Source organism: Ustilaginoidea virens, chromosome 1 (assembly GCF_000687475.1).
Source record: "Ustilaginoidea virens chromosome 1, complete sequence".
NCBI lineage: Eukaryota > Fungi > Ascomycota > Sordariomycetes > Hypocreales > Clavicipitaceae > Ustilaginoidea > Ustilaginoidea virens.
In genome coordinates, this window is record NC_057316.1 from 3,568,155 (window position 1) to 3,590,512 (window position 22,358).

General features: G+C 53.9%; 10 protein-coding genes across 10 annotated transcripts; 5 read left to right on the forward strand and 5 right to left on the reverse strand.

Moving 5' to 3' along the window:
• Window positions 1-970: 970 nt before the first annotated feature.
• UV8b_00735 (uncharacterized protein) lies at window positions 971-1,379 on the reverse strand (the record flags this gene model as incomplete). The annotated part of the gene is made up of 2 exons (XM_043138233.1): window positions 971-1,225; window positions 1,365-1,379. The coding sequence occupies 2 exons, from the start codon at window positions 1,377-1,379 to the stop codon at window positions 971-973; spliced, it is 270 nt and encodes an 89-aa protein (XP_042994167.1).
• A 432-nt stretch (window positions 1,380-1,811) lies between these two features.
• Window positions 1,812-3,160, forward strand: UV8b_00736 (uncharacterized protein; the record flags this gene model as incomplete). The annotated part of the gene is made up of 2 exons (XM_043138234.1): window positions 1,812-2,449; window positions 2,584-3,160. The coding sequence occupies 2 exons, from the start codon at window positions 1,812-1,814 to the stop codon at window positions 3,158-3,160; spliced, it is 1,215 nt and encodes a 404-aa protein (XP_042994168.1).
• A 54-nt stretch (window positions 3,161-3,214) lies between these two features.
• On the forward strand, window positions 3,215-5,141 carry UV8b_00737 (uncharacterized protein; the record flags this gene model as incomplete). The annotated part of the gene is made up of 3 exons (XM_043138235.1): window positions 3,215-3,336; window positions 4,785-4,854; window positions 4,944-5,141. 3 exons carry the CDS (start codon window positions 3,215-3,217, stop codon window positions 5,139-5,141), a joined length of 390 nt encoding a protein of 129 aa, XP_042994169.1.
• Window positions 5,142-5,492: 351 nt separating this feature from the next.
• UV8b_00738 (uncharacterized protein) lies at window positions 5,493-7,060 on the forward strand (the record flags this gene model as incomplete). The annotated part of the gene is made up of 4 exons (XM_043138236.1): window positions 5,493-5,778; window positions 6,000-6,404; window positions 6,530-6,682; window positions 6,819-7,060. 4 exons carry the CDS (start codon window positions 5,493-5,495, stop codon window positions 7,058-7,060), a joined length of 1,086 nt encoding a protein of 361 aa, XP_042994170.1.
• An 897-nt stretch (window positions 7,061-7,957) lies between these two features.
• UV8b_00739 (uncharacterized protein) lies at window positions 7,958-10,022 on the reverse strand (the record flags this gene model as incomplete). Its single annotated transcript, XM_043138237.1, has 4 exons — window positions 7,958-8,902; window positions 8,987-9,192; window positions 9,383-9,755; window positions 9,936-10,022. 4 exons carry the CDS (start codon window positions 10,020-10,022, stop codon window positions 7,958-7,960), a joined length of 1,611 nt encoding a protein of 536 aa, XP_042994171.1.
• Window positions 10,023-10,586: 564 nt separating this feature from the next.
• On the reverse strand, window positions 10,587-12,089 carry UV8b_00740 (uncharacterized protein; the record flags this gene model as incomplete). Its single annotated transcript, XM_043138238.1, has 1 exon — window positions 10,587-12,089. One exon carries the CDS (start codon window positions 12,087-12,089, stop codon window positions 10,587-10,589), a length of 1,503 nt encoding a protein of 500 aa, XP_042994172.1.
• A 791-nt stretch (window positions 12,090-12,880) lies between these two features.
• UV8b_00741 (uncharacterized protein) lies at window positions 12,881-15,320 on the reverse strand (the record flags this gene model as incomplete). Its single annotated transcript, XM_043138239.1, has 3 exons — window positions 12,881-14,950; window positions 15,010-15,167; window positions 15,248-15,320. 3 exons carry the CDS (start codon window positions 15,318-15,320, stop codon window positions 12,881-12,883), a joined length of 2,301 nt encoding a protein of 766 aa, XP_042994173.1.
• A 2,417-nt stretch (window positions 15,321-17,737) lies between these two features.
• UV8b_00742 (uncharacterized protein) lies at window positions 17,738-19,066 on the forward strand (the record flags this gene model as incomplete). Its single annotated transcript, XM_043138240.1, has 1 exon — window positions 17,738-19,066. The coding sequence occupies one exon, from the start codon at window positions 17,738-17,740 to the stop codon at window positions 19,064-19,066; it is 1,329 nt and encodes a 442-aa protein (XP_042994174.1).
• A 56-nt stretch (window positions 19,067-19,122) lies between these two features.
• On the forward strand, window positions 19,123-19,515 carry UV8b_00743 (uncharacterized protein; the record flags this gene model as incomplete). Its single annotated transcript, XM_043138241.1, has 1 exon — window positions 19,123-19,515. The coding sequence occupies one exon, from the start codon at window positions 19,123-19,125 to the stop codon at window positions 19,513-19,515; it is 393 nt and encodes a 130-aa protein (XP_042994175.1).
• A 576-nt stretch (window positions 19,516-20,091) lies between these two features.
• Window positions 20,092-22,031, reverse strand: UV8b_00744 (uncharacterized protein; the record flags this gene model as incomplete). The annotated part of the gene is made up of 4 exons (XM_043138242.1): window positions 20,092-21,111; window positions 21,248-21,661; window positions 21,724-21,824; window positions 22,016-22,031. The coding sequence occupies 4 exons, from the start codon at window positions 22,029-22,031 to the stop codon at window positions 20,092-20,094; spliced, it is 1,551 nt and encodes a 516-aa protein (XP_042994176.1).
• Window positions 22,032-22,358: the final 327 nt, after the last annotated feature.

The following is a 22,358-nucleotide window of genomic DNA, read 5'->3' on the forward strand; positions in this document are numbered from 1 at the left end:
TCCCAAGCCTGATCGGCTTACAAGGTAGCGAGAATGGCCCCGAGTCCCCGAGAGCAGAGTATATAACGGTCCGCGTATAACGCTGAGCATAGCCCGCGATGCCGGATTATGCGTGCCAAACCTCCCAGCCTGCATGTCCAAGCACCGTCATGACTCTCCTACAAGGCCGTACAGACGCCATTCACGCATCCCCTATAGGTCGTGGCCCTCTCCCCTTTACACTCGCGATGTTACAGCATCACGCATTGCATCTCATGCATGACCAGACACGATCCTTTGCGATAAGCTGGGGTTTGCGTCCACCTGCATCCAAGCAGAGTTGAGCCGACGCCGAGGTGATGGCGTCCATGCTAATGTTAAAAAGTGTTGTCACCGCGCTGACATGTCCATCGGCGAACACAGGCGACAACAGCGACGAAACTCCCATCTCCTGCCCTCGGCCGAGAGACCCGGAGTTTTGACGGGATCAAGTTTGCACCAAGCAGTGAATTGTAGCGTAGTGTAGTGTAGTGGAAGGGGACACAAGCGGACGTCTAACTGATAGGCACCGCCAGACCACATAAGCAACAAACTGGAGCTTGCTGGCCAACATAACGTGTTGCCACAAAAGTCCTCGTCGATTCTGCTACGGCAGATGTGTGCTCGTTCCTACATGCTTGCTCAAGCAGTGCCAAAGCCACCCAGGTAACGGGGGTTTTCGCGACTCCCAACCATCAATCCTGCCGCGGACCTAGACCTAGCTCTTCCCTCTCAAATGCTCCCGACAACACGGCGGGTCTCGTCTCCAAAGTGTTCAACCGGCCGTCCGTTCTTTTATATTCTTTCGGACGTCGTGTCCTCTCGCGTAACTGCGCCATGCTACAGGAAGCCGGATATTCCAAGCGGGCATGATCCTCGCCGGGGACCTCCCCCTCCTCCTCGTCCACCGTTTCCGCGCATTCGTAGTTTTAGTTTTTTTTTTTTTTCGCCATCAGGACTTTGCGTGCTCCACCTTGTCGGAAACGGCTGCATTGGGCGCGGCATTGGCCTCCAGGAAGTGGTAGGCGACGATGAGAAGCATGGAGGCTGCGCCAAAGAAGATGGCCAACGTGAAAAGATCGCGATCGGAAATCATGGTGATGCGAAACGAAGCAGAGAGGCAGGCGATGAGAGGATTTTCTTTGACGACGATGCTGTGGCAGATTGCGTCTGCAAGTTCGACCACCAAGGTTTGCGCTTGGGTAGACTGTTACGATGACGATTGGCGATGGGAAATCTGCCAGAGGGTTGTTGTGCTGGTTAGCGATGACAAGGCATGGGCATTCGAGGAGGACAGCTGTAGCTTTTCTGGAGCTCCATCCATCATCTCGGTTGCACATACATACCAAAACCTGCAGCATCAGTGACCTGATGCAGAAACCAGCCAATGGCAGCCATTCAACTCGCCTCAAGGCTCAGGGACGGCCACAAGAAGAAAGCCCAGTGAGAAGCCCGGCACGTGACCACGGTGACTTCATCCACTAACCACCGCTGCTGCTGCCCAGTGTAAAAAAAAAAGGACATTGTTGATTCTTCAATCTACCAGACTCTACCAGACTGCTACTACTAACAAGTACCTACCTAGGTAGGTACTACTACGTCAGGACCATCTTCGACAACAAGTCGTAGTCTGGATGCCTATCCCGGCGACTTGGCGGACAAAGGAAAAGTCGATTACTGCCCGGGCCGTACAAGGCTCACAGCAGCCGCTTTATTTTGCTTCTCGTTATCCCCCCCCCCCCCCCCCCATCTCGACCGTGTTCCTGCTTGGTTGACCCCGCCAACTGCCCCCCATGCCTCCGAAAAAGACCGAAAAGGGCGGTGGCACCAAGAAGCCATCGGCCTCGAAGCAAGTGGAAGACAAGACGTTTGGCATGAAGAACAAAAAGGGCGCCGTGGCCAAGAAAACCATTGCGCAAATGACGAGCAACCTGAAGAACGGCGTGAGCCCCGAAGAGAAGAAGAAGCAAGCCGAAAAGGCTCAGCGGGAAAAGGAGAAAAAGGCGGCGGAAGAGGCCAAGAGGGAGGCCGACCTGCTTCTCAACAAGCCGGCGCAAATACAAAAAGTACCCTTCGGCGTCGATCCCAAGACGGTGGTGTGCATCTTTTACAAGAAGGGAGACTGCGAGAAGGGCAAGAAGTGCAAGTTCTCGCACGACCTGTCGATTGAGCGCAAGACGGAGAAGAAGAACCTCTACGCGGACACGAGAGCGACCGAGGAGGAGGAGGAGAAGAAGAAGGAAACCTCGGCCGACTGGGACGAAGAGCAGCTGCGCAAGGTAGTCTTGTCCAAAAAGGGCAACCAAAAGACGAGTACCGACAAGGTGTGCAAGTACTTCATATCGGCCATTGAGGACGGCAAATACGGCTGGTTCTGGGTTTGTCCCAACGGGGGAGACAAGTGCATGTACAGGCATGCTTTGCCACCGGGGTGAGTTTTTTTTTTTTTTTTTTCATTTTCATTTTTCATTTTTTTTCCCTCTTTCCTCTTTTGCACCTGCTGTGCAAAGTGCGGCTCTTGTCGGCTGGGGGTCATTCGACGTCCTCGAGCTAACCGATGGGCAGCTTCGTCCTGAAAACAAAGGAACAGAGGGCGGCAGAGAAGGCGCTCATGGATAAGTCACCGCTCAAAACGCTCACTCTGGAAGACTTTCTGGAATCCGAGCGCCATAAACTCACGGGCAACCTCACCCCCGTCACGCCGGAGAGCTTTGCGAAATGGAAGAAAGAGCGCCTCGACAAGAGGGCGGCCGAGGAGCAACTCCGCAGGGCAAAGGAGAACACTGGCCGCGCGTTGTTTGAAAGCGGCAAATGGCGCGACGAAGATGAATCCGACGACGGCGGCAACGGCAGCGGCAACGGCAACGGTAACGGCGGCGACGACGACGACGCTTGGAATCTAGACAAGTTGCGGCAGGAGACGGAGGCGCTGAGGTCCGTGAAGGAAGAGCAGAGATTGGCTACCATGCACGGGAGGGAGGCGCCTCCGGCTGAAGAGATGGGCCCGTCAACAGGGTCGGGTGACGAGGCTGACGAGACGCGGGCTGACGAGACGCGAGCTGACAAGACGCGAGCTGACGAGACGCGAGCTGACGAGACGCGAGCTGACGAAACGCCAGCTGGCGTTGCCGGTGATGTCTGAGTGGGTGAATGACGCTTCTAGCGTCAGCGATTCAGCATTTTCCCCCGGCGCATAATGTCGCCGTTACGGGGTCGGGCAGAGGCAATTCCGAGCACGGCTTTGGCTGGGCTTCACGAAGCTCGGTCCCTGCTGGACGAGACCGTTTTCGGGACGCCGTCAACTCGTGTCGTGGATGTGTATGTGAACAGAGCTTACCGCGGCACTCTGTGATTTCGTCCCAAGGATTACGTATGTAGTGCACACGACCTGTTGTATAAAACAGTACCGCATATTTGAACACCATGGCTGCCAAACGTCCCGTGTTTGATGGCAATATATTGCTTCCAGCATCCGACGACGGTTTCATCCTGGCCCATCGCTTCATTCCGTTGTAATTTGTACAAGGGTTGTTTTTCCCAGCAGCAGCAGAACCAGAACCAGAACCAGAACCGTACCGTCCCCAGCCCCGTGACAAACAAATCATGGGCACCTTTATGTGTTTCAGTACGCCAGCGTGGTTGGAAACGTGACATGGTGACGTGCGTGACTGGGCAGGCGTCGGGTCGGCATCCTCTGCAAATCTGGGCTCGGTTGCTTTCTCGGGGTTTTTTTTTTTTTTTTTTTTTTTTTTTTTTTTTTTTTTTTTTTTTTTTTTTGCTTCAACCAATTTTTCTGTCGAGCGAGGCTGGGCTGGGCTGGGCTGTTCTGGGCTGGGCTTGATGGAAGCAACGGAGACGACATCAGGTCGCGAAAGTCTGGAATGCGCCACGGAGGGAGTGAGAGTGCTCAGCGGGATAAGTTGAGGCCTTTCCCCTCCCCCCCTCCTGCCTGCTCTACTACTCTGTGCTCTGCAGTCCAGCAGGAACTTTGGACTTGGGCTGGGCGTAAGTCGCGATGCCTCAAGCTTGTTGCGGGGCGGCGCGGGGCTCGTTGGGACACTGCATGGGCGGCATTGGAGGCGTTGAAGCGTTGAAGCCGATGAGCATAGCAAGTGGTGAAGGGGACTGACAACAAGCAAGCTCAATCGAATCGAATTGGCGTCGACGAGGCGGGGAGGTTGGGTGGGCTGCTGGCTGCTGGCTGGTGGTTGCTTTTGGGGTTTCGATGGAAACTAGCGGGTGCACAAAGTTGGGATGTATTTGGCACCATGTACGGAATACGCATGATACAGTACCAGACATGTATGTACTTTTTAGTTGCAGTCAATCAGTCATCCCAGCAGGTCCAGCTCCTCTGCCGACGGCTGATGTCAGCGCCCGCCTGGCTCTTTCAGCGGAGAGAGCCCGCCCAGAGCGGACATCTGGCAGACAGGTACGGAGTACATTCACAGGTGGGTATCCGTTGACATGTCTGCACGGTCCAGACTGGTACAGTATGTACAGTACTCATGAGAGCCTGGCAGCCCGAACCGCCTGCACCACCTGTAGCACCACCTGCCAGCACCGCCTGCCAGCACCGCCTGCCAGCACCGCCAGCACCTCCCTTCCACCCCCCCACCTCCCCCGCCCCACCCAGTTGAGTCTGGTTCATGTCTGGTTGCCTCGAGCTTGGGAGAGCTCCTCTCTGCAGGCCCTCTCAGAGCGTCATACATACTTGCACGCTGGCCAACGCCGCAAGCAAGCAGCTTAAGTTGAGTTGAGTTCAGACTTCAGACCTTGGGACCGTGGAAACGTCGCCAACCCCTCTCCACCTTCAAACCAGCTACGCCCGACCTGGTCAGTCATTCACTCCCCCCCCCTCCCCCCCCCCCCCCCCCCCCCCCCCCCATTCCTACAAAACACCAGACTCACTCTTTCTTGCAAAGTCGAGCGTATTCCGAGCCTCGTCCGATCCCTCGTCGCAATCTGCTGCAGCCCGACGCCTCCCGAGAAAACGACAACGCTCCCCGGTGACGAAATACATAGCTTCAAAACCCCCAACCCCCCGTTGTTCCAAGACCGAGCAGCCGGCTGAAAGCAGAAACGTCGGCCACTTGATGGCAGCGGAGCTCCTGCATCTATAGGTCGTGCTGACCGCCCGCGCACACCCCAGGCTCGCTGCTGGTCTCGTCGGTCTGTCGAGATCACCGGGTCTGAAACCATCGCGCGCGCGTGTGCGTGGCCGTTTCCTCCGTTTTCCCTTGAATCCCCCTCGATTCGACAGCTGTCCCGTCGTCTGCTGCTCCTTTGCGTCCGTCAAGAACACCCTTTCCGCTCCCGCCGCTACTCGTTCGATCCGATCTCCAGCGGACCCAGGGACCAAGGGACCAAGGGACCAAGGGACCAAGGAACCAAGGGACCGGCGACCGGCGACTGGGGACCGGGGACCACCGGGACCGAGACACCGATTGCCTCTGCCCTTTCCCCCCTGAAGCATGACGGCGGATGCGAGGCGTGGTCAGCTTCAAAATGTCCCAGGCCGTCTCACCGCCCCAGCAGTCATAGTCATGCCTTCCACCACTCGAGGGCGAGATCATGCCAACTCGTTCGTCAGGCGCTACCGGACCGAGATAGCGGCCAGCTCCTCCAGCGTCTTTTCCACCATGGTCGCCTTTCCCCTGGACAGCGTCAAGACTCGCATGCAGACATATCAGTACAACGGATTCGCCGACTGCGTCAAGCATACGTACCGCACCGAAAACCTGGCTGGCTTTTTCCGAGGTGACCATCCACTTGCCTGCCTGCCCAACGCTGCAACAAATTTGGGGGCGGAGGGTTTGGAAGGGGGAAGGGTGGGGGGGGGGGGGGGGGGAGGCGTTCTTCTTAAAAAAAAAAAAAAAGAAGAAGAAACTCCTGGCCCTGCTCTTCTTTGATCGCACAATTTCCATCAATCTTGCTCGAGTCATCTTCTTGCTAACATGCTGTCTGTCCCATTCTTGTAGGCGTCATGGCCCCGATGGCCAGCATCACCCTGGTTCGAACCATGTCATTTTCCATCTATCAACGAGCAAAGTACGCCTACGCCGGATGGGTCAAGAAGACCATGGGATACGACATCCTCCGCCACGTCAGCAGGGCCGGCACGTATCCCAACCTGTACTCGATTGCTTGCTTCGGCGCCGCCGGGGCCACGGCGGGATCCATCATTCCCATCATTGCCTGCCCCTTTGAACTCACAAAGCTGAGCGCACAAGTGTCTGTGCTGCTGGCCGAACGGGCAGGCAGCAGCACCAAGAGCAAGGCTGTAGCATCGAGCTACCAAAACAAGGGCACGCTGAGGACCATGGCCAACATTATAAAACACCGGGGGGTGCTGGGGCTATACACGGGCTTCTGGTTACACTTGCGTAAGGGAATCATCCCCCCCCCCCCTTTTCCATATCGCCTCTGTGTTGTTGTTGGAAAGAAAGGGGGAAAAAAAGAAGAAGAAGAAAACCGCCGTGTCGCTGATTCTCCTTGGATGACGATGCAGTGCGCGATACCCTGGGTACGGGGATATACTTCATGGTGTACGAGAGCGGCAAGCAACTCGGCACCACCATGGCAGGCGACAATCCCAACAACAACAAGCTGGCGGTGGTGACAGCCGGCGGCATGTGCGGGCTCGTGTCCTGGGCACTCATCTGTCAGTTGTTTTCCTCCTTTTCTCCTCCCCCCCCCCATCCTCTCTCTTTTTTCCTTCTTCTTCTTCTTCTTTCTTTACTTTATCCGTTCCTGCCGGCTTTCTTTGACCCCGCGCCGTGGCTAACGAGTCGAGCAAGATCCCATCGACTCGGCCAAGAGCATATACCAGCGCAACTCGCTCCTCCACTCCCGAGGCGAGAAAGTAGAGCCCGCGCCCAAGATAGAATTCTTCAAGCGCCAGATGTACCGCGGCCTAGGCGTCTCCATGAGCCGGTCCTGCGTCGTCAACGCCTTTTTCTTTTCCTCGTTTGAGTTCATCAAGAAGCGCATCAAGACGCTGGACGACGAAGCGAACCGCGCCAAGCCAAGGACAATGTAAAAGAGAGCACTCACTCACACATTCACACGCATACACACACGCATACACACACACACAACAAAAAGGCAGGAACAAAAGGAGCGAGCGTGGGCTGCAGCTGTGACAACACAAAGGAGTTGACGGTAACGCCCCCCTCGCCTCCCCTTTCTCCCCTCTCCTCACCGTCAGGCTCGACTTCCGCCGAGTCAGAGATGCCCCTATTGTATCAGCCAAGGCGGTCAGCGATCTGCGCATCGTAAAACTGGCGTTTTTTCTTTTCCGCCTATCCCCCTCTTCTCATTCTTGTCGCCTTCTCGACTGCTCGTCTGGTCGGTGGTTCGTCCGAAGACGAGACCCACGACAAGCCGCCCAGTTGAGTTACACGGCACCCCAAAGGGCTGATTGCGCGTGGGGGGAGGGGGGTCCTTGCAGCATCAGCATCACCCGAGGACGGAACGGTCGGCCCAGTCATACAGGTCAAGTGTGCTGCGCTTCATAGTCTAGGTCACTGCCTTGCACATCATAATTTGCACCCAGAATAGCAGGGCAGGAAGGCCATGGGGCCGCACCCCACGATTCAACGGCTGTGCCCGTACCAGACAACAGTGGCGTTCCCCTGCCCTGATGCAGCTAGCTTTCTGAAGCGGACAAAAAGAAATCAGCGGGCAGCTTTTCCTCCTGGGATATATAAAGACGAAGCGTAAAAGGGGGGTGGCAAACGAGGTCTTTGACCGTGTACAGGCAAGTTTCGTCCTGGAATATATATGTAGAAAAGAGAAAAAGACGGTCTTGCATCCAAATACACACACCACCATGTTGCTAAGGGGGAGAAGCAGGAAGAAGAAGAAGAAGAAGAAGAAGAAGAAGAAGAAGAAGAAGAAAAGACCCTTCCGTACAATGCGCTCTATACTCGTCCGTCTAGTCTTGCGAGAGTTCCTGCTCTACTTGGGCCTTGACAAGCTCACGGACCTTGTCAACGTTGTTTTCCACCTCGGTGACGCGCCTCTCCATCTTATCTAGTCCGACAAACTCCTCGGGAAGAACCTTGTTCTCAAAGTCGAAACCTGGTTCGCCGCTCAGCGCCTTCTCCACGGCGCTAGAGAACTTGGCCGGGTGGGCGGTGGACAGCGAGATGTGGTGCGCGTGCGGGCTGGCGTCCGCGACAGACCTCGACGTGGCGGCGACGCCAACGGCGGTGTGGGGATCCAGGATGTAGCCCAGCTTGGTATACGTGGCTCTGATGATTTCCAGCGTTTGGTTGTCATCCACGCGCTCGCTGTCAAAATCGCGCTTGGCGCTCTTGAGCACGTCTTGGTAGACGGGCCCGAACGCGCCGGTTGTCCTGAGCTCCGTGAGCCACTTGGAAACCTCCTGACCTGCCTGCTTCTTGTTCCACTGGTCGTCCATGCCGGCACTCTCGGCAAACTCGTAAGCCAGGAACCAGAGGAGACGCTCAAAGTTGCTCGACACGAGGATGTCCATGGCAGGGCTGAGCGTTTCCTTGACGCCCTCGGGAGCCACAGGCTGGCCCTCCTCGGACACGGGCCGCTTCTCGTACTTGCCCGTCTTCCAGAACCTGTCCAGAATGTCGTTTTCGTTGGTGGCAATGACCAGCTTGTCCACGGGCAGTCCCATGCGCTTGGCAAAGTATCCGGCAAGGATGTCCCCAAAGTTGCCTGTTGGCACAACGAACCGGACCTTGTCGCCAACTTGAAAGTTGGGAGACTGCTTGGCCAAAGAATAGTATGAGTGGAAGTAGTAGGTGATCTGAGCCAGGATACGGGCCCAGTTGATGGAATTGACGGCGCCGACGTTGATGGGTTTATTCGCTTCGGGATCAGCGAGTATTGACTTGAGAATATCCTGAGCAAGAGGGAATTTTTTTTTTTGGTTTTAGTTGTACTATTTGCATGGGGTCAACTGCAGTTTGGCAGGCGGCTGGCTTACTTGGCAATCATCAAAAGTTCCATCAATTGAAAGGTTGTGGACGTTCTTGTCGAGAACAGTGGTCATCTGCAGTTCTTGAATGGGGCTTACGCGCCCCTTTGGGAACATGATGAAGACGGACACATCCTTCTTGCCCCGCAAGCCGTAAATGGCCGCCGATCCAGTGTCACCGCTGGTAGCACCTACGACGGTGAGGTGATGGCGTTCTGTACGGATGATCAGCTCATCGACTTGCGCTTCAAAGTATGATGCTCTGCGATATGAAAAGGTACGCCAATGCGACCACCGAAGACTCCCAGGCATCGGAATCGGCATCGGCATCGGCATCGGCATCGGAATCGGAATCGGCATCGGAATCGGCAGGGGGAGGGTGGCATAAGCGAAAGCAAGACGTACCACGTCCAGTCTTTCCCTCGTTTTTCCTGACCAGGAAATATTCAAACAGGTTGCCCACGAATTGAAGGGCAACATCTTTGAATGCAAAGGTGGGACCGTGGAATAGTTCCAGCAGGTAGTGGTTACCATCGAGATGAACAAGCGGCGTTACATGGTTGCTACGGAAGGTCGAGTAGCTTCGACCAACAAGGTCCTTGAGGTGGGCCGAAGGGATCTCGGACGGTGAAATGTACAGCGAGAGAATCTCGTAGGCCAGGTCGGCGAAGCTCAAGTCCTTCCAAGTTTCCCAGGACGTCGCTTGAGGAATCTGTTCGGGAATGTACAAGCCGCCGTCGGGGGCCAACCCCCGCAGGACAACTTGTTCAAAGGAGCACTATGTGACGAGGTAAAAGAAAAGCAAAAAAAGAAATGACAAGAATTAGTTTCCTAGTTGAGTTTGTTCGAAATCGACCCGACCCTTTGACCGAGCTACGCATTACGGTAACGGAGGAGGGCCACGACGGCGGCCCGTGGTTCTCCTAGGAGGGGAAGGGAGGGGAGGGGAAAACCTTACATTGCTGTCTTCACCACGGGTGCTCAAGTAGCGCTGAGACGGGCTGTGCGTGGCACCAGAGGCATCAGGGACACAGTTTTGCGCCATTGTTGATGCTGCACCGGCAGAATTGCGCTGCAATCGCTACGGAGGAGTTGCAACGAGCGTTTCGTTCGGAGACGAGACGGCGGTTGTTGAAGAGGGAAGAAGGCGGGGCCGAGCATCGGTGGCGACAAAATGATGGATTGTCAGGACCTGCATGTTGTGACTTGTTCTCGGTCGACAGCCCGGGCCCCGCTTCCCGGAAGAGGACTAGTGCGGGGTCCCATTCGCGCCAGGGGTTCACGCCGTGTCGAGGCCATCACGTGGCCGGCCAGTCAGGTCGAGCGCCAGAGGGCCTTGCCTGCCCCGGATTCCCATCAGCCCAACGTGTCTGGTTCGTTCCATCGTCGAGTCCTGCCGCTGACCTGCGCAACATGACTGGACGTTTCAGCACCTTGGCCGGTTCGTAGCCCTGTCGTCCTCGCCGTAGTCCGTAGTCCGTAGTCCGTAGTCCGTAGTCCGTCGTCCGTTCTGCAGTGGTGGTAGTTGTTGTGACGAACATCCACGGCGACATCGCTTCAGTCCTCTTTGGCTCGTCCAAAGGTAATGAGTAATGAGTTGGCATTGGCATTACTTGCGTATTACTTTTAGTAGAGGGGCGATTCTCGTCTTCTTGCTCAGTCCGACCCTGTAGATCGCCCGGCCCAAAGTCTTGCTAGCTTTGTCTTTACCGTGGCCAAGCACAGGAATTTCAGTGCTCGACGAGCTCGGCGCTTCCAGCATTCGGCTGGCCGCTGTGGGCCTTTCCTCGGCAGCTGCAGCGGCAGGCATTGTATCCCGTGCGGGTAGCAGCAGCATTGCATTCGAACCGTTGACCTCCTCTTGTTGCTCATTCGACGGTGCTGGTGGGGTTGAATCTCGAATTCGCGGTGCGGTCTCTTCGTCATCCGCTGCATCAACCCTGCCTTCTTTCCCTTCGTCCGACTTTTTCGGCCTCCCTCTTTTTCTCTTTGCTTTGGAGTCGATAGTCTCCCCCTCCTTTGACGAATTTGAGTTGCCGGTCTTCTTAGGACGCCCCCTGGGTCTCTTTGTCTCAGACAGAGCCGGCTTCGTTTGCGTTTCCACGTCAGCATCTTTTCCGCCCTCTATTCCTCCAGCTCCATTATCATCGCTTTGCACCGGGCAATTACCGTCTCCTGCAGTTCTCGGAATTTGCTGAGCAGCTTCACCACCCCGCAACTCATGTTTCGTATTCAGGCATGGTGGCAGGGATAAATTGGAACTGGGCGCCGGAGATGGACTCTGCTTCGAGAGCTTTGACTTCCGAGAGTTGGCTAAGCCGGGTGAGGTTGTCTCAATGGATAGAGCAGAATCAGGACGAGCTTTGCTTATGTTTGTTTTTGCCTCGCCAGATCTGATGCTGATATTACGCCGCGGTGGTGGTTGTGCTGGGGAGCCGTGCAGGCCAGGCTGGACTGCTGAATGATGCTCCTTTTGGCTGTCCGACCTGTTTGTTGGAGACGGCCCCATAACGGATGCATCATCCTCAAAAGGAAGAGTAGAAACCATGTCGTCAGAGGGTGGTTCCATACAAAGGGCGGCTTGCCCCCTCCTTGTCGCGCCTTGAGTCATACCCCGGCCCCAGAAACTGGGCTCATCTTCCTGACTTTGGTATCCTATATCCTCAAGTCGTCGGCGCACGCCCCGGGTAATCTTGGTTGTGGTATAGCTGCTATCCAGTCTCCTGAGGCGCTTAGGCTTTGCCATTTCCGGGCTACTTGGAACATCCCACGGACTCTTGTCGGCCCTCGTTACCGACTCTCGTTTCGTTGTTCGGACAAATCCCTCGTCAAACGATATGGCCTCTGCAGCCTCAGCTTCCTCCGGCAAGTTTCTCTTCAGCGCAATTGCAGCAATCCCCTCCTGCTTGGCCGCATCGTTTTGGTCTTCGAATATACCATTGAAAAAGCCGGGGCTCGTTGACATTGACGTTGACGGATGAGTGATGTTTTCAGATGGCACCTGAGCTTCGACGTCTTCATTTGGCGGTGACGGGCATGCCGAGGGATCAGACAGGGGAGAGCCTGCTTCAGATTCGTCTCCGTCAGAGTCTGCAATCACCGCTGGCGCCATGCTCTTATACATATAGAGGACTCGTGCTTATTTTCGTTCTATGTGTCTGGAAAATGTCGTTTCGTATCTGCTGTCAAGGTCAAATTCATACGCGTTCAAGGACAACAGCCAGGTGACGCGTGCGCACGTGACACATCAAACGACAACCGCAAGCGGGTCACAAGAGAGATTCAGCCAGTTTGACATTATTTGGGAGGAGATACGCCTCAGTCAAGAGAAAATCAGTCGTCAAGAAAGACATGCTACTGTTGAGTCACCTTTTGCAATAGACTCTCAATTTGCCCATAGATTGAATTGAATATTTTTTATCACCTTTGACAGCTAATTGTCACCAGATCTCAAGGGAAACACGAGAGCAAAGGGCTCTGTGGTCAGCCTGTTAGCCCACAGCTATTCACAAAACGCCATCATATTGTCAAAGTTAGGCAATTGAAATCAGTATTCCATTCTATTTCTTGGACATTGTCCGTAAATCAATCACCCCCACGTGAATCGATGCTCAATGCATCTAATGTTGAATGCTCGCCAAAAACCGCCCACCTAAAACATTTTCTTTGCCCTTAGTTTTTTTTACAAACTTTTCGGGATGCAGTCAAAAACACATCATTTTATCGCACCCCGTCCCATAAACGCCGATGTTGAGATCGTATCCGGCTCATTCTCAATTATAAAAACAAAAGAAATTCGTCACTAGGAGAAAACCCCGTCCAAACCATTGAGAACAGAACCATGTTCATACTCGCCTTGTCATACCCACCCGTGATGGCAAGTGAGATACCGTGATGAGTACATCACTTGGCGTACTTGGTGCGGTAATATTTGGCGCCATTGACCATGTTGACCAGAGCCTCCTTGGTCTCCTTCCACTGACGGGTCTTCAGGCCGCAGTCAGGGTCAATCCACAGCTGCTCAGGCTTGAGGAATTGAAGCATCTCCTCGATGCGATCACGGATCTCCTGCTCGCTGGGGACGCGAGGGGAGTGAATGTCGTAGACGCCAGGCCCGATGTGTCGGGGGTAGGCAGAGTCAACAAAGACACGGAGGAGCTTGGCATCAGACTTGCTGTTCTCGATCGACAGAACATCGGCGTCGAGGGCGGCAATCGCATGGAAGAAGTCTTGGAACTCAGAGTAGCAGAAGTGAGAGTGAATCTGAGTAGCGTCCTCGACGCCAGCGGTGGACAGCTTGAAAGCGTCCACGGCCCATTTGAGATAGGCATCACGCTCCTTGCCGGAACGAAGAGGAAGACCCTCACGCAGGGCAGGCTCATCAACCTGAATGACGTCAACACCAGCTTTCTCCAGGTCCACAACCTCGTCACGGAGGGCGAGGGCAAGCTGCTGAGCCTGAACGGACTGGTGAACATCGTCACGAGGGAAGGACCATCGCAAGCAAGTGACGGGGCCAGTGAGCATACCCTTCATGGGCTTGCTAGAGACGGAGACAGCGTATTTGGACTCCTTGACAGTCATGGGAGCAGGCCGGGAGATGTCTCCTACAATGATGGGGGGTCGTACGCAGCGAGAACCGTAACTCTGGACCCAGGCATGGGTGGTGAAAGCGTAGCCGTTCAGACGCTCGCCAAAGTACTGGACCATGTCGTTACGCTCGGGCTCGCCGTGGACGAAGACGTCGAGGCCAAGCTCCTCCTGAATCTTGACATTCTGCTTAATCTCCTCCTCAATAAACTTGTCGTATTGCTCCTCGCTGATCTCACCCTTGGTGAACTTGTTTCGCTGTACACGAATCTCAGAAGTCTGGGGGAATGATCCAATGGTGGTGGTGGGAAACAAAGGCAGGTTGAGCTTCTTCTGTTGGGCAGCGATACGAGTAGGGAACTCAGACTGACGGTCGTGGTCCTTCTGAGTGACCTTGGACTGACGGTCCTTGACCTTGGGATCATTTGTGCGTGAAGAGGTTGCGCGAGCTTGCAGGGACTTGGCGTTAGCCTCGAGCTGCCCACGGACGGAGGCAGGACCCTCGGTGACAGCTTTGGCAATGACGGCAATTTCAACAGCCTTCTCGGAGGCAAAAGAAAACCAGTCAGCAACCTCGGGGTCCAGCTTCTTCTCACTGGCAAGAGTGTGGGGAGTGTGGAGGAGAGAGCTGGAGGTAGCAACAATCACACGCTCCTTGCCAAGCTTCTGAATAGCGGTTTCCACGGTCTCAATAGCACGCTTGAAGTTGGTCTTCCAGATGTTACGGCCATCGACGACACCGGCAGACAGTATCGTCTTGGAACCGAGAGCTCCGGCAACGGTCTCGAGCTGCTCAGGATTGCGGACAAGGTCGACGTGGACGGCATAGATGTCCTTGGGAAGAAGATCCAGGTTGTGGACAATGTCACCGAAGTATGTGGTGAAGACAAGCTTGGGGATCTTGTCGCCTAGGCTAGCAAATTTCTCGTATGCAGGCTTAAAGGCAGCCTTGGTCTTGGCAGGGAGGTCGAAGACGAGAGTGGGTTCGTCTATCTGGACAGATTCGGCACCAGCCTCCTTGAGCTTCGTGAGAAGCTGCTCGTAGACGGGAAGGAGCTTGTTAAGCAGGTCGATAGGGTCTACTGACTGGCCACGGTCGGCTTTGCCGAGGTGGAGGAAGCTGACGGGTCCAACTAGGACGGGGCGAGTGTTGATACCAGCCTCCTTGGCCTCATTGAAGTCGTTCACAGCCTTGGGACTGTCGACCAGCTTGAAGGCCTGGTTATCTTGTAGAGTGGGCTTGACGTAGTGGTAGTTTGAGTCGAACCACTTGACCATTTCCAGGCTGGGAACATCAATGCCCCCCTTTTGGTGGCCACGACCCATGGCAAAGTACTGGTCAACAGCATCCAAGCCGTCCTTGGTGTAGCGTTCGGGAACAGCCTAGGCGTCTCAATTTAGTTGTGCCCTCGACAAGATGCGCAGCAATGTGGGTTACTTACTCCAAAGTCTTGAATATGGTGCAAGACCTGATCGTACAGGGCGAAATCATTGCTGGGAATTATGTCGACTCCGGCATCCTTTTGAATTTTCCAGTGGGCAAGACGCAGGCGCTTGGCCTCCGCAAGGAGATCAGCTTGAGAGATCTTGCCACTCCAGTCTAGAATCGCATACAATGGTTAGACAATTTCCTTCAATTCGTTCAGTTTCTAGAGTGGATAATTGTTTGCCATTACTCACAAGCTTCGGTGGCCTTCTTCAAGTCGCGGTTAACTCCCATGCGAGGGAAGCCGAGAATGGCGGATTGAACCATTTTGAGAATCGGCTCCTAGGGCAAGCGATGTGTAGGAGTGCGATGAAAAGAAATAAAAGGACTACGTCAGGTAGGAAGTCGAGTGATGGGTTAGCAAACACCAGACTGGAATTGGGCGGGTTTGATGATGGATAGGATGGTGACAGTGGGAGATGGTTTCCCAAAGACAGGGTTCCATACCAGATGATGTAGAGCCTCGTATGTCGCAGTGAATCGATCGGCAGGAGACGATCCTCTGTGAGATGGTGGATGAAAGAGAGGAAGAGGAGAAGGAGGAAATCGTAGAAGTGAAGAGGGGAAGAGGGATTGAAAAGTTGAAGAGCGAGAGGGGCAAAAATTCAAGGGGAGACCAAGGGAGTCGTGGTAGCGGGGAAGGGGCCCAGCCAGCACCAGCACCGCCAAAGCGGGGGAGGGTCAATCTTCTGAAGATCAATGAGAAGAAGGCAGCAGGGGGGGGGAGCCGCCTGGAAGCAAGGGGCTGGGGTAGGGTCTGGTACGTAGAGTACAGAGTAGAGGATGGCTGATTTCACGGCAGACCTCCCACAAAGCATCAAGTCTTGTCAGATGGCCTTTTCCTTTTTTTTTTTTTGTCCTTTTTTTCCTTTTTTTCCTTTTTTCCCTTTTTTTTTGTTGTTGCTCGCTCTCCAGAGTCCGTACGGAGTACACTGGGTTGCAGTCAGTCAGTCCAGTCAGCTTGCGCCACAGAAACACGAAACAAGCAAAAGCTAAAATGGAGGCTAGTGCCAACCTGCGTCCGTCCCCTGGAGCAAGTGCCCCTCCAAGCATTGACCCAGTCGACTGACCCCTCAAAAGCCGTGCCAGTGCCCCTCTGCTCAGTGCTGGTTGCTGTGAGGTGACGGTCTCAATGCTTACCAGCCGTGCTACTCTGTGCAGAGGCAAATTGCGCCATCGGGGCCTTTCCAGTCGTGCGATTGGCTCGTCACCCATTTTCTCGCTTTGCATTTAAGCCCTTGAACTCCGCCTCGGAGCATGTGTTAAGCCAGGCACTTATAGGATCCGGGGTCCGGAGTTTCTTATCGGTTGAGTGGCAGTCTACGGAGTAGGGACTCAGGAACCCCGTCAGAAGTACCAACTCGGAGGTGAGTTATGTCCGATTATTGAGGCGTCACAGGCTCTCTCAGCCAAACACTATTCGGGGATCACCATCCAATCCAAGCTCTGGTACAACCAAGAGAAAAGCCAGAATTTATTCTCGACTCGCCTGCGCCTGATCAAAAATGTCGGAAATATTTGGTTGATATGATATTCATGGAGCACCTCGTAGGCCGTACACTATCAAGGACTAGTATACCTGGTACTCCTTAGGCTTACTGTCCGTATGACGACCCAATTGCAGTCCAGTACGACAGAAGGCATTCATTGTCGGTGAAACCCGGAGACTCTGCTTTGGTGATACTGACTTCCTGATTATGCTCACTTGCGTTGATTGGCTTGGACTACCTACCAGGCAAGTGCCTACCCACCTACACTCCTACCTCCTACTTCCTAATAAAATGGCTCCTGGGGTAGTTTTGTCCAACTTGCACTAACACGTCCTCCGTAGCGGGAGCGAGCTTACCCTAGGTGAGGGGCAAGGCCCACTTTCGGAGCTGCAAGGCTGGTACGGTGGTACCTCAGCCCCACCAGATAGAGGAGAAATCCAAAACAGCACAAAGTAGAACTCGAAAGTCAAGGAGAAGAATACATAACAAGCTACCTTACCTAAGGTACCTAAGGTAGGTACCCTATTAAACAACACTTGAAACATATAATCCTTTGATCCGGCTCGGTCAAGTCTCTGCACTTTTTCAAATCACCTAGAAGATGGTATAATCAGGCGTGGTTGCCACGGTGTGCTACGTAGCAGTCAAATACTGTGACGACTTCAAGTGATTTCATTCTGACTGGTTGATAATCCTTTCAGGCACTCCGTACCTGCTATCTCTTCTTGAGCCCGAGACATCAACCCCCCCCTACCTGGTACGGGAGGTAGGAACATGTACTTAGAAGGCAAGCACAGGTACGCAAGAGGTAGCTATGCTCAGCACTTGAATGTTGCTTTGGAAATACCTCAACCTCTTGTCCTAGCCACTTGATCACGGAGCTCGTGAGAAGGCTGGGTTTCTCGGGCCACTCCTTCCGTCACTGGAGGCTCGTGGCATGAGACTTGGGAAGGAACGGTGCCTGGGTGTCGTCTCGAGCAGCCTCAGTGCTCCTTCTCGAGACCAAACCTTCCCATGTCTGCTTCGGAAGTCTGTTCACGCATGCAATGCCAGCCCAGGTGTTTTCGGACTCGACACCACCGGTGCAGAAAAGCTTCGGGATATTTGGCAGACGTCTTCAAGCGAGTTTCCCTCCCCGATTCCCACTGGAAGACCATGCGACGTTGCCGTCCCTAGAATGCATGTCCGTTGAAAATGCACGCTCTGTGGTGCTGCAGTTCTCGCAGTGGGCGACCCTTCAAAAAGTCAGACTTTAGGTTTACTTTGAGAAGTTCACGCGCTGCGCCTGTCGTGGATACTAGCAACCCCCAAAATGATGCATCAAGGCTCAAAAGCGAACAGATCTCACCCTTTGAGGGTCCTGTCGAACTGTGTCAATTCCGCGGAGCACACGTCGAAGTAAGCGACGTCGAGAGCTCCGTCTCAACCCCCGAAACCGGCGTTTTCAACGGAACCAAGGCCAAAATAATAAATCGCTTACCTCTCCAAAAGACGTCTAGACGGAATTCGAAAGTGTCCATTGGACACAGTGACGAAGAACTGACTAGGCGAGCTGAAGTGAGAAGGCTAAGACAAAAACGGATACAAGACGAGCTCGACAAGGACGACGACCATGGCTCCTCGGACAGAAACTCAAACCACAATGTCGGACGGCCTGCTGGTTGGTTTGACATAAGCTGCCCTTGCAATGGGCCTAGAGATACGATAGAGTTCACAGTCGAGGACTGTGATGTTGCATCTTTTGCAGCCTCATCAAACGCTTCCTCTCATGCGTACACATCTTCTCGCGAGGAGTGCTGCCCCTCAGAAGCGTCCTTCATACTTGCTCGCACAGCTCCGTCAAAGACACGATCCGAGGCTAGGAGGAAACAGCCCGTGGTTGGGCAAGTCAAAGGCCCATTGCGAGAAAGAAGATGCGTGTCTTTGATATCCTTGTCTCAACGTCCGTCAAGTTGTGAACCTAGCTCTTCTCGACTCGACAGGATTCTTGGATCAGACAATGACTTCAATATCCGACACGGATCGCACGCATGGGATGATCAGTCTTCTTTGGGAGTCTGGTTAATTGCACAAAGCTTCAAGTCAACTGGAAATTCTATCCGTCAAGAGCCAACCGACGTTGTGGACGATCTCCCGTTCAGTCAACGTTTGCTGGTGAGAGACAGGTTAAGTGGTGTGGATAGCATCATTGAGTCGTCGTTCTCTAAGCCAGATCGAGCCCAGGTACCCGGACCCGGTCTCCTCGCGTATGCAGAGAACAGGCAGGAAGGCATACGAGAAGGAGCTCCAACGGAACTGAACCATCCCTTGCCGCCCTCCCCCGAAGTTGAGGTAGGAAAGAATGCTCATTCCACACACAAGGCGGAAGAAAATAAAGGGTCTTCAAATTATCCCTCCACTTTGCCAAGCTTTGATTCAAGTCTAGCTGGGTCTGGAACCAATGGCTATGTTCTCACTCAGCAAGATTTGGATAACCTCGAATTGTCCCCAGTCGTCTGTGGGTTTTTCGTATCCCACATTTAAAGTTGAAAAGCTGATGGAAGAGCACAGGGAACGCAGATTTGGGCACATGGAAAGGAATGAGGCACTCGGAAGGCAGAAGCTCGTATACAACGGCCGAGGAACACTTGCAAACCCGCAAACCAGGTGGAAATGGGGGCTCAAAGGCCCCCAAGCCTGACGGCTCCCGAGACACACGCACAGCACATGACTCGGGTCTGTCTTGCGCCAACACCAGGCGTCGAACATTACCAGATCTCGACAAGCCTCTACCTTGTCTCACCAGATCTGGTGGCCTTGAAATGAAACTTGGAAGTCATCTGTGTCTGCCTCCTGAGCGGCCCAAGGGATCAACGCAAGGGACATCCACGCGCACATTACTCAGAGGAAAGATGGAAAAGTCTTTATCAAAACTCTCGAAAATTAACCCGATTAATAACGATAATGAAACGAGGATTGCAGCCTCGCCGTAAGACGGGAACCAAAAGTGGCTTAAGTGTTGATTGCGTAGTGTCGACAGCGCGTCGCGTTCGGCAGTTGCAGGGATTTCAGTTAAGATACATGGCATAGCATTGCATACGTTTTTATTCGAGATAGGAACGAACGTTGGAGGATAATATTGCAATCCGAATCAAAAGATGGAGCCTCATTGTCCGGGGCCTTTGCCATGGATTGCTGCAGATTGACTAGACTTGCATTTGGAGGCCAAAGGAATCAATCACTTGTACACAGTAGGGAATACGAGTAACCACCCATGTATTTGCGGGAATGCACTACAGACGTTAGATTTCTTCATCCATTGCAGATTTTCCAAAAGCTACAATCGACTTCTGTTATCGTCTTCATTTTAGGGAAAGCCCCTTATAAACACGGCGGACTCGTAGGACTGCAGGCCAGTTAGCCCACGCACACGCAGGGCTGCGAAAAAGGTCAGGGCAGGAAAACCTCTCGGCTCTTCATTTACATTATGCGGGCCAATGCAACAGTTTGAGACTCCCTACTTGAACTGTTTCCGTAACGCGTATAGACAGGGCGGCAATATTGACACCTTATTTCAGACAGCTACGCTCAAACCTAGCTTCGCGCTCCTTGCAAAATGGCTCTCGCTCGGCCTTTTGACGCAACTCGTCCTTTCTTTGTCGCAATGCTACGCAGAATTGCGACCGATCCCTCATGGCCTGGCCCTTCCACAAAAACACGAATGGAATAATGCTCATGGCAGCACTGAGTCCTCCCAGCACGGCACAGGCACCCGAGATGCCCAGTCTGTCGAACATGGGTTTGGTAGCCAGGGTCAAAACGACGGCCAGGATCGATCGGGAGGCAGAAGCCGCGGCGTTTGCTGAGGCGGCATAAATTTCGTACGCGTCGGTGAGATAATTCAGTAGAGTCATGAAGATCAGTTGGAAGCCCATGCCGAACGGTAACCCGGCAAGCATGGGAGCCATGAAGGATATGGAAGGACGCGAAGTGTATCCCAGCCAGAAGAGGGATACGACGAACAATGGGCCACCGATCGTGGCTAGCGGAACGCGGCGGTACTCGTCACTCCTTGTCCAAGAGGCGTTTCTGGCAGCTTCTCGGGCGACATAGCTATCCCAGCACCAGACGCAGGCCATGGAGAGGCAGGCTCCGGCGCCGATGGGAAGATAGCACAGCCCCGTGACGCCGGGCGATAAGTCGTACTGGCGGAGGAATATGATGGGGAAGGCTTGGAAAGACATGTAAAAGATTGCGTATACAAAGGCAAGGTACGCGCATGTTGCGGCGACAATGGGTTCGAAGAAGAGCATGCGCAGGGGCCGGGCGAGCACTTTGCTAACGAGCTGGTAGATATCGACGGCCCCGAGGTCATGGGCAGCAACGGCGTTGGGCGGGTGGCCCTTTTGACGGAGGCTGCGAGCCCTTTTGCTGAGAAGAACGGGGTGGTAGGTTTCGGGGAGGAAGAGGAGCATTAGAAAAGTAAGACCCGCGTAAATCAGAGCGATCCAGAAAGCCCATCGCCATCCAATGGTTGGAGATGAAAACCCGGAGACTATTGGGCCGAGAATGGGTCCAAAGACAGTGGTCTAATAGCAGTGTTAGTTCAGTCGAGGAAAAGGAAGTACGCTACAGGAAGAATAAGAACAAGTTCAAGGAGAACAATTGACACACAAAGTCAAATATGCAAAGGCAGGGGATGGCTGTACAAGTTGCTGAACATACCACCAAATATGCCGAATAAGCCTTTCCTCGGGTATGCGCATCGCCGTATATATCGGCCAGAAGACCAGCTGACATGGCAATCGGAGCACTGGCAAAGACGCCGCAGCATACGCGGAATCCTAGGAGCCATGACCAGGTCGGGGACAGGGCGCATGCCATAGTAAAGAGTGCAAAAACGGCAAAGGTTGCCGTTGTGAGGATTTTGCGACCGTACTGCTCACTCAACGGCGCCCAGATTACTGGACCAAAGACGTAACCGAGGAGAAAGATGGAGATGGGCAAGACTCGTTGCTCTGGAGATTTGTAGCCGAATTCGTCAATCATTTGCGGAATTGCCATGCAGGGGATGGCAGAGCCCATGGTTGAGTTTGTGACGAGCAAGCATGTCAAGGTGAAGATGTACGTCTTCTTTGCCTGACATGTCGATACTTGTCAGTAGGGCTTGGATAGATCAGGAAGAGGCAGGCTGAGCTCACGAAAGACCAGTTGTGCGGATTCTCCGGGTCGTCGATTTCCCAGTCGATGACGATGTAGGCTGCATCGCTCGAAGTCGCGGGCTGGATCGCAGCCAGAGGTTCTGAACTCTGTGCCTGGGTGATACAGCTGTTGTCCAGCGACGTTGGGCTGCCACCAGAACATGGGATACTACTCGATCTGCATCCAGCCTCCTTCTCATTTTCTTCTGTAGCTTATTCAGATCGCGCGGGGGAAACGGGAAAGAAACCTGCCGGCACCAAAGGGCACAGCGTGACCAGAGTCTTTGCTTACGGTTAGGCGGAACCATGATGTTGGCTGGTGTCTCGCGGGACTCAACTTGCAGTCATAATGCTCGAGAAAGGCGGCTCAGCACAATATCCGGCTGGCGTATCGAGTCACTTCCGTGACTTTGGGGGCATTGCCGCAAACTTTGTCGGCTTCTGCAAAGTGATGATGCTGAAGAGTGGCAGCATCTTCCAATCAAGCAAGGGCAAAAGATGAAAGAAAAGGGGAATGGAAAAGGAAAAGGAAAAGGAAAAAGGGGAGACGGCAAGAAAACGAAGGGGGTCTGTGTGACTGACTCCAAGAAAGACATGGAAGGAGCAATGACTTGCGTACGAGCAGGATACCGGTT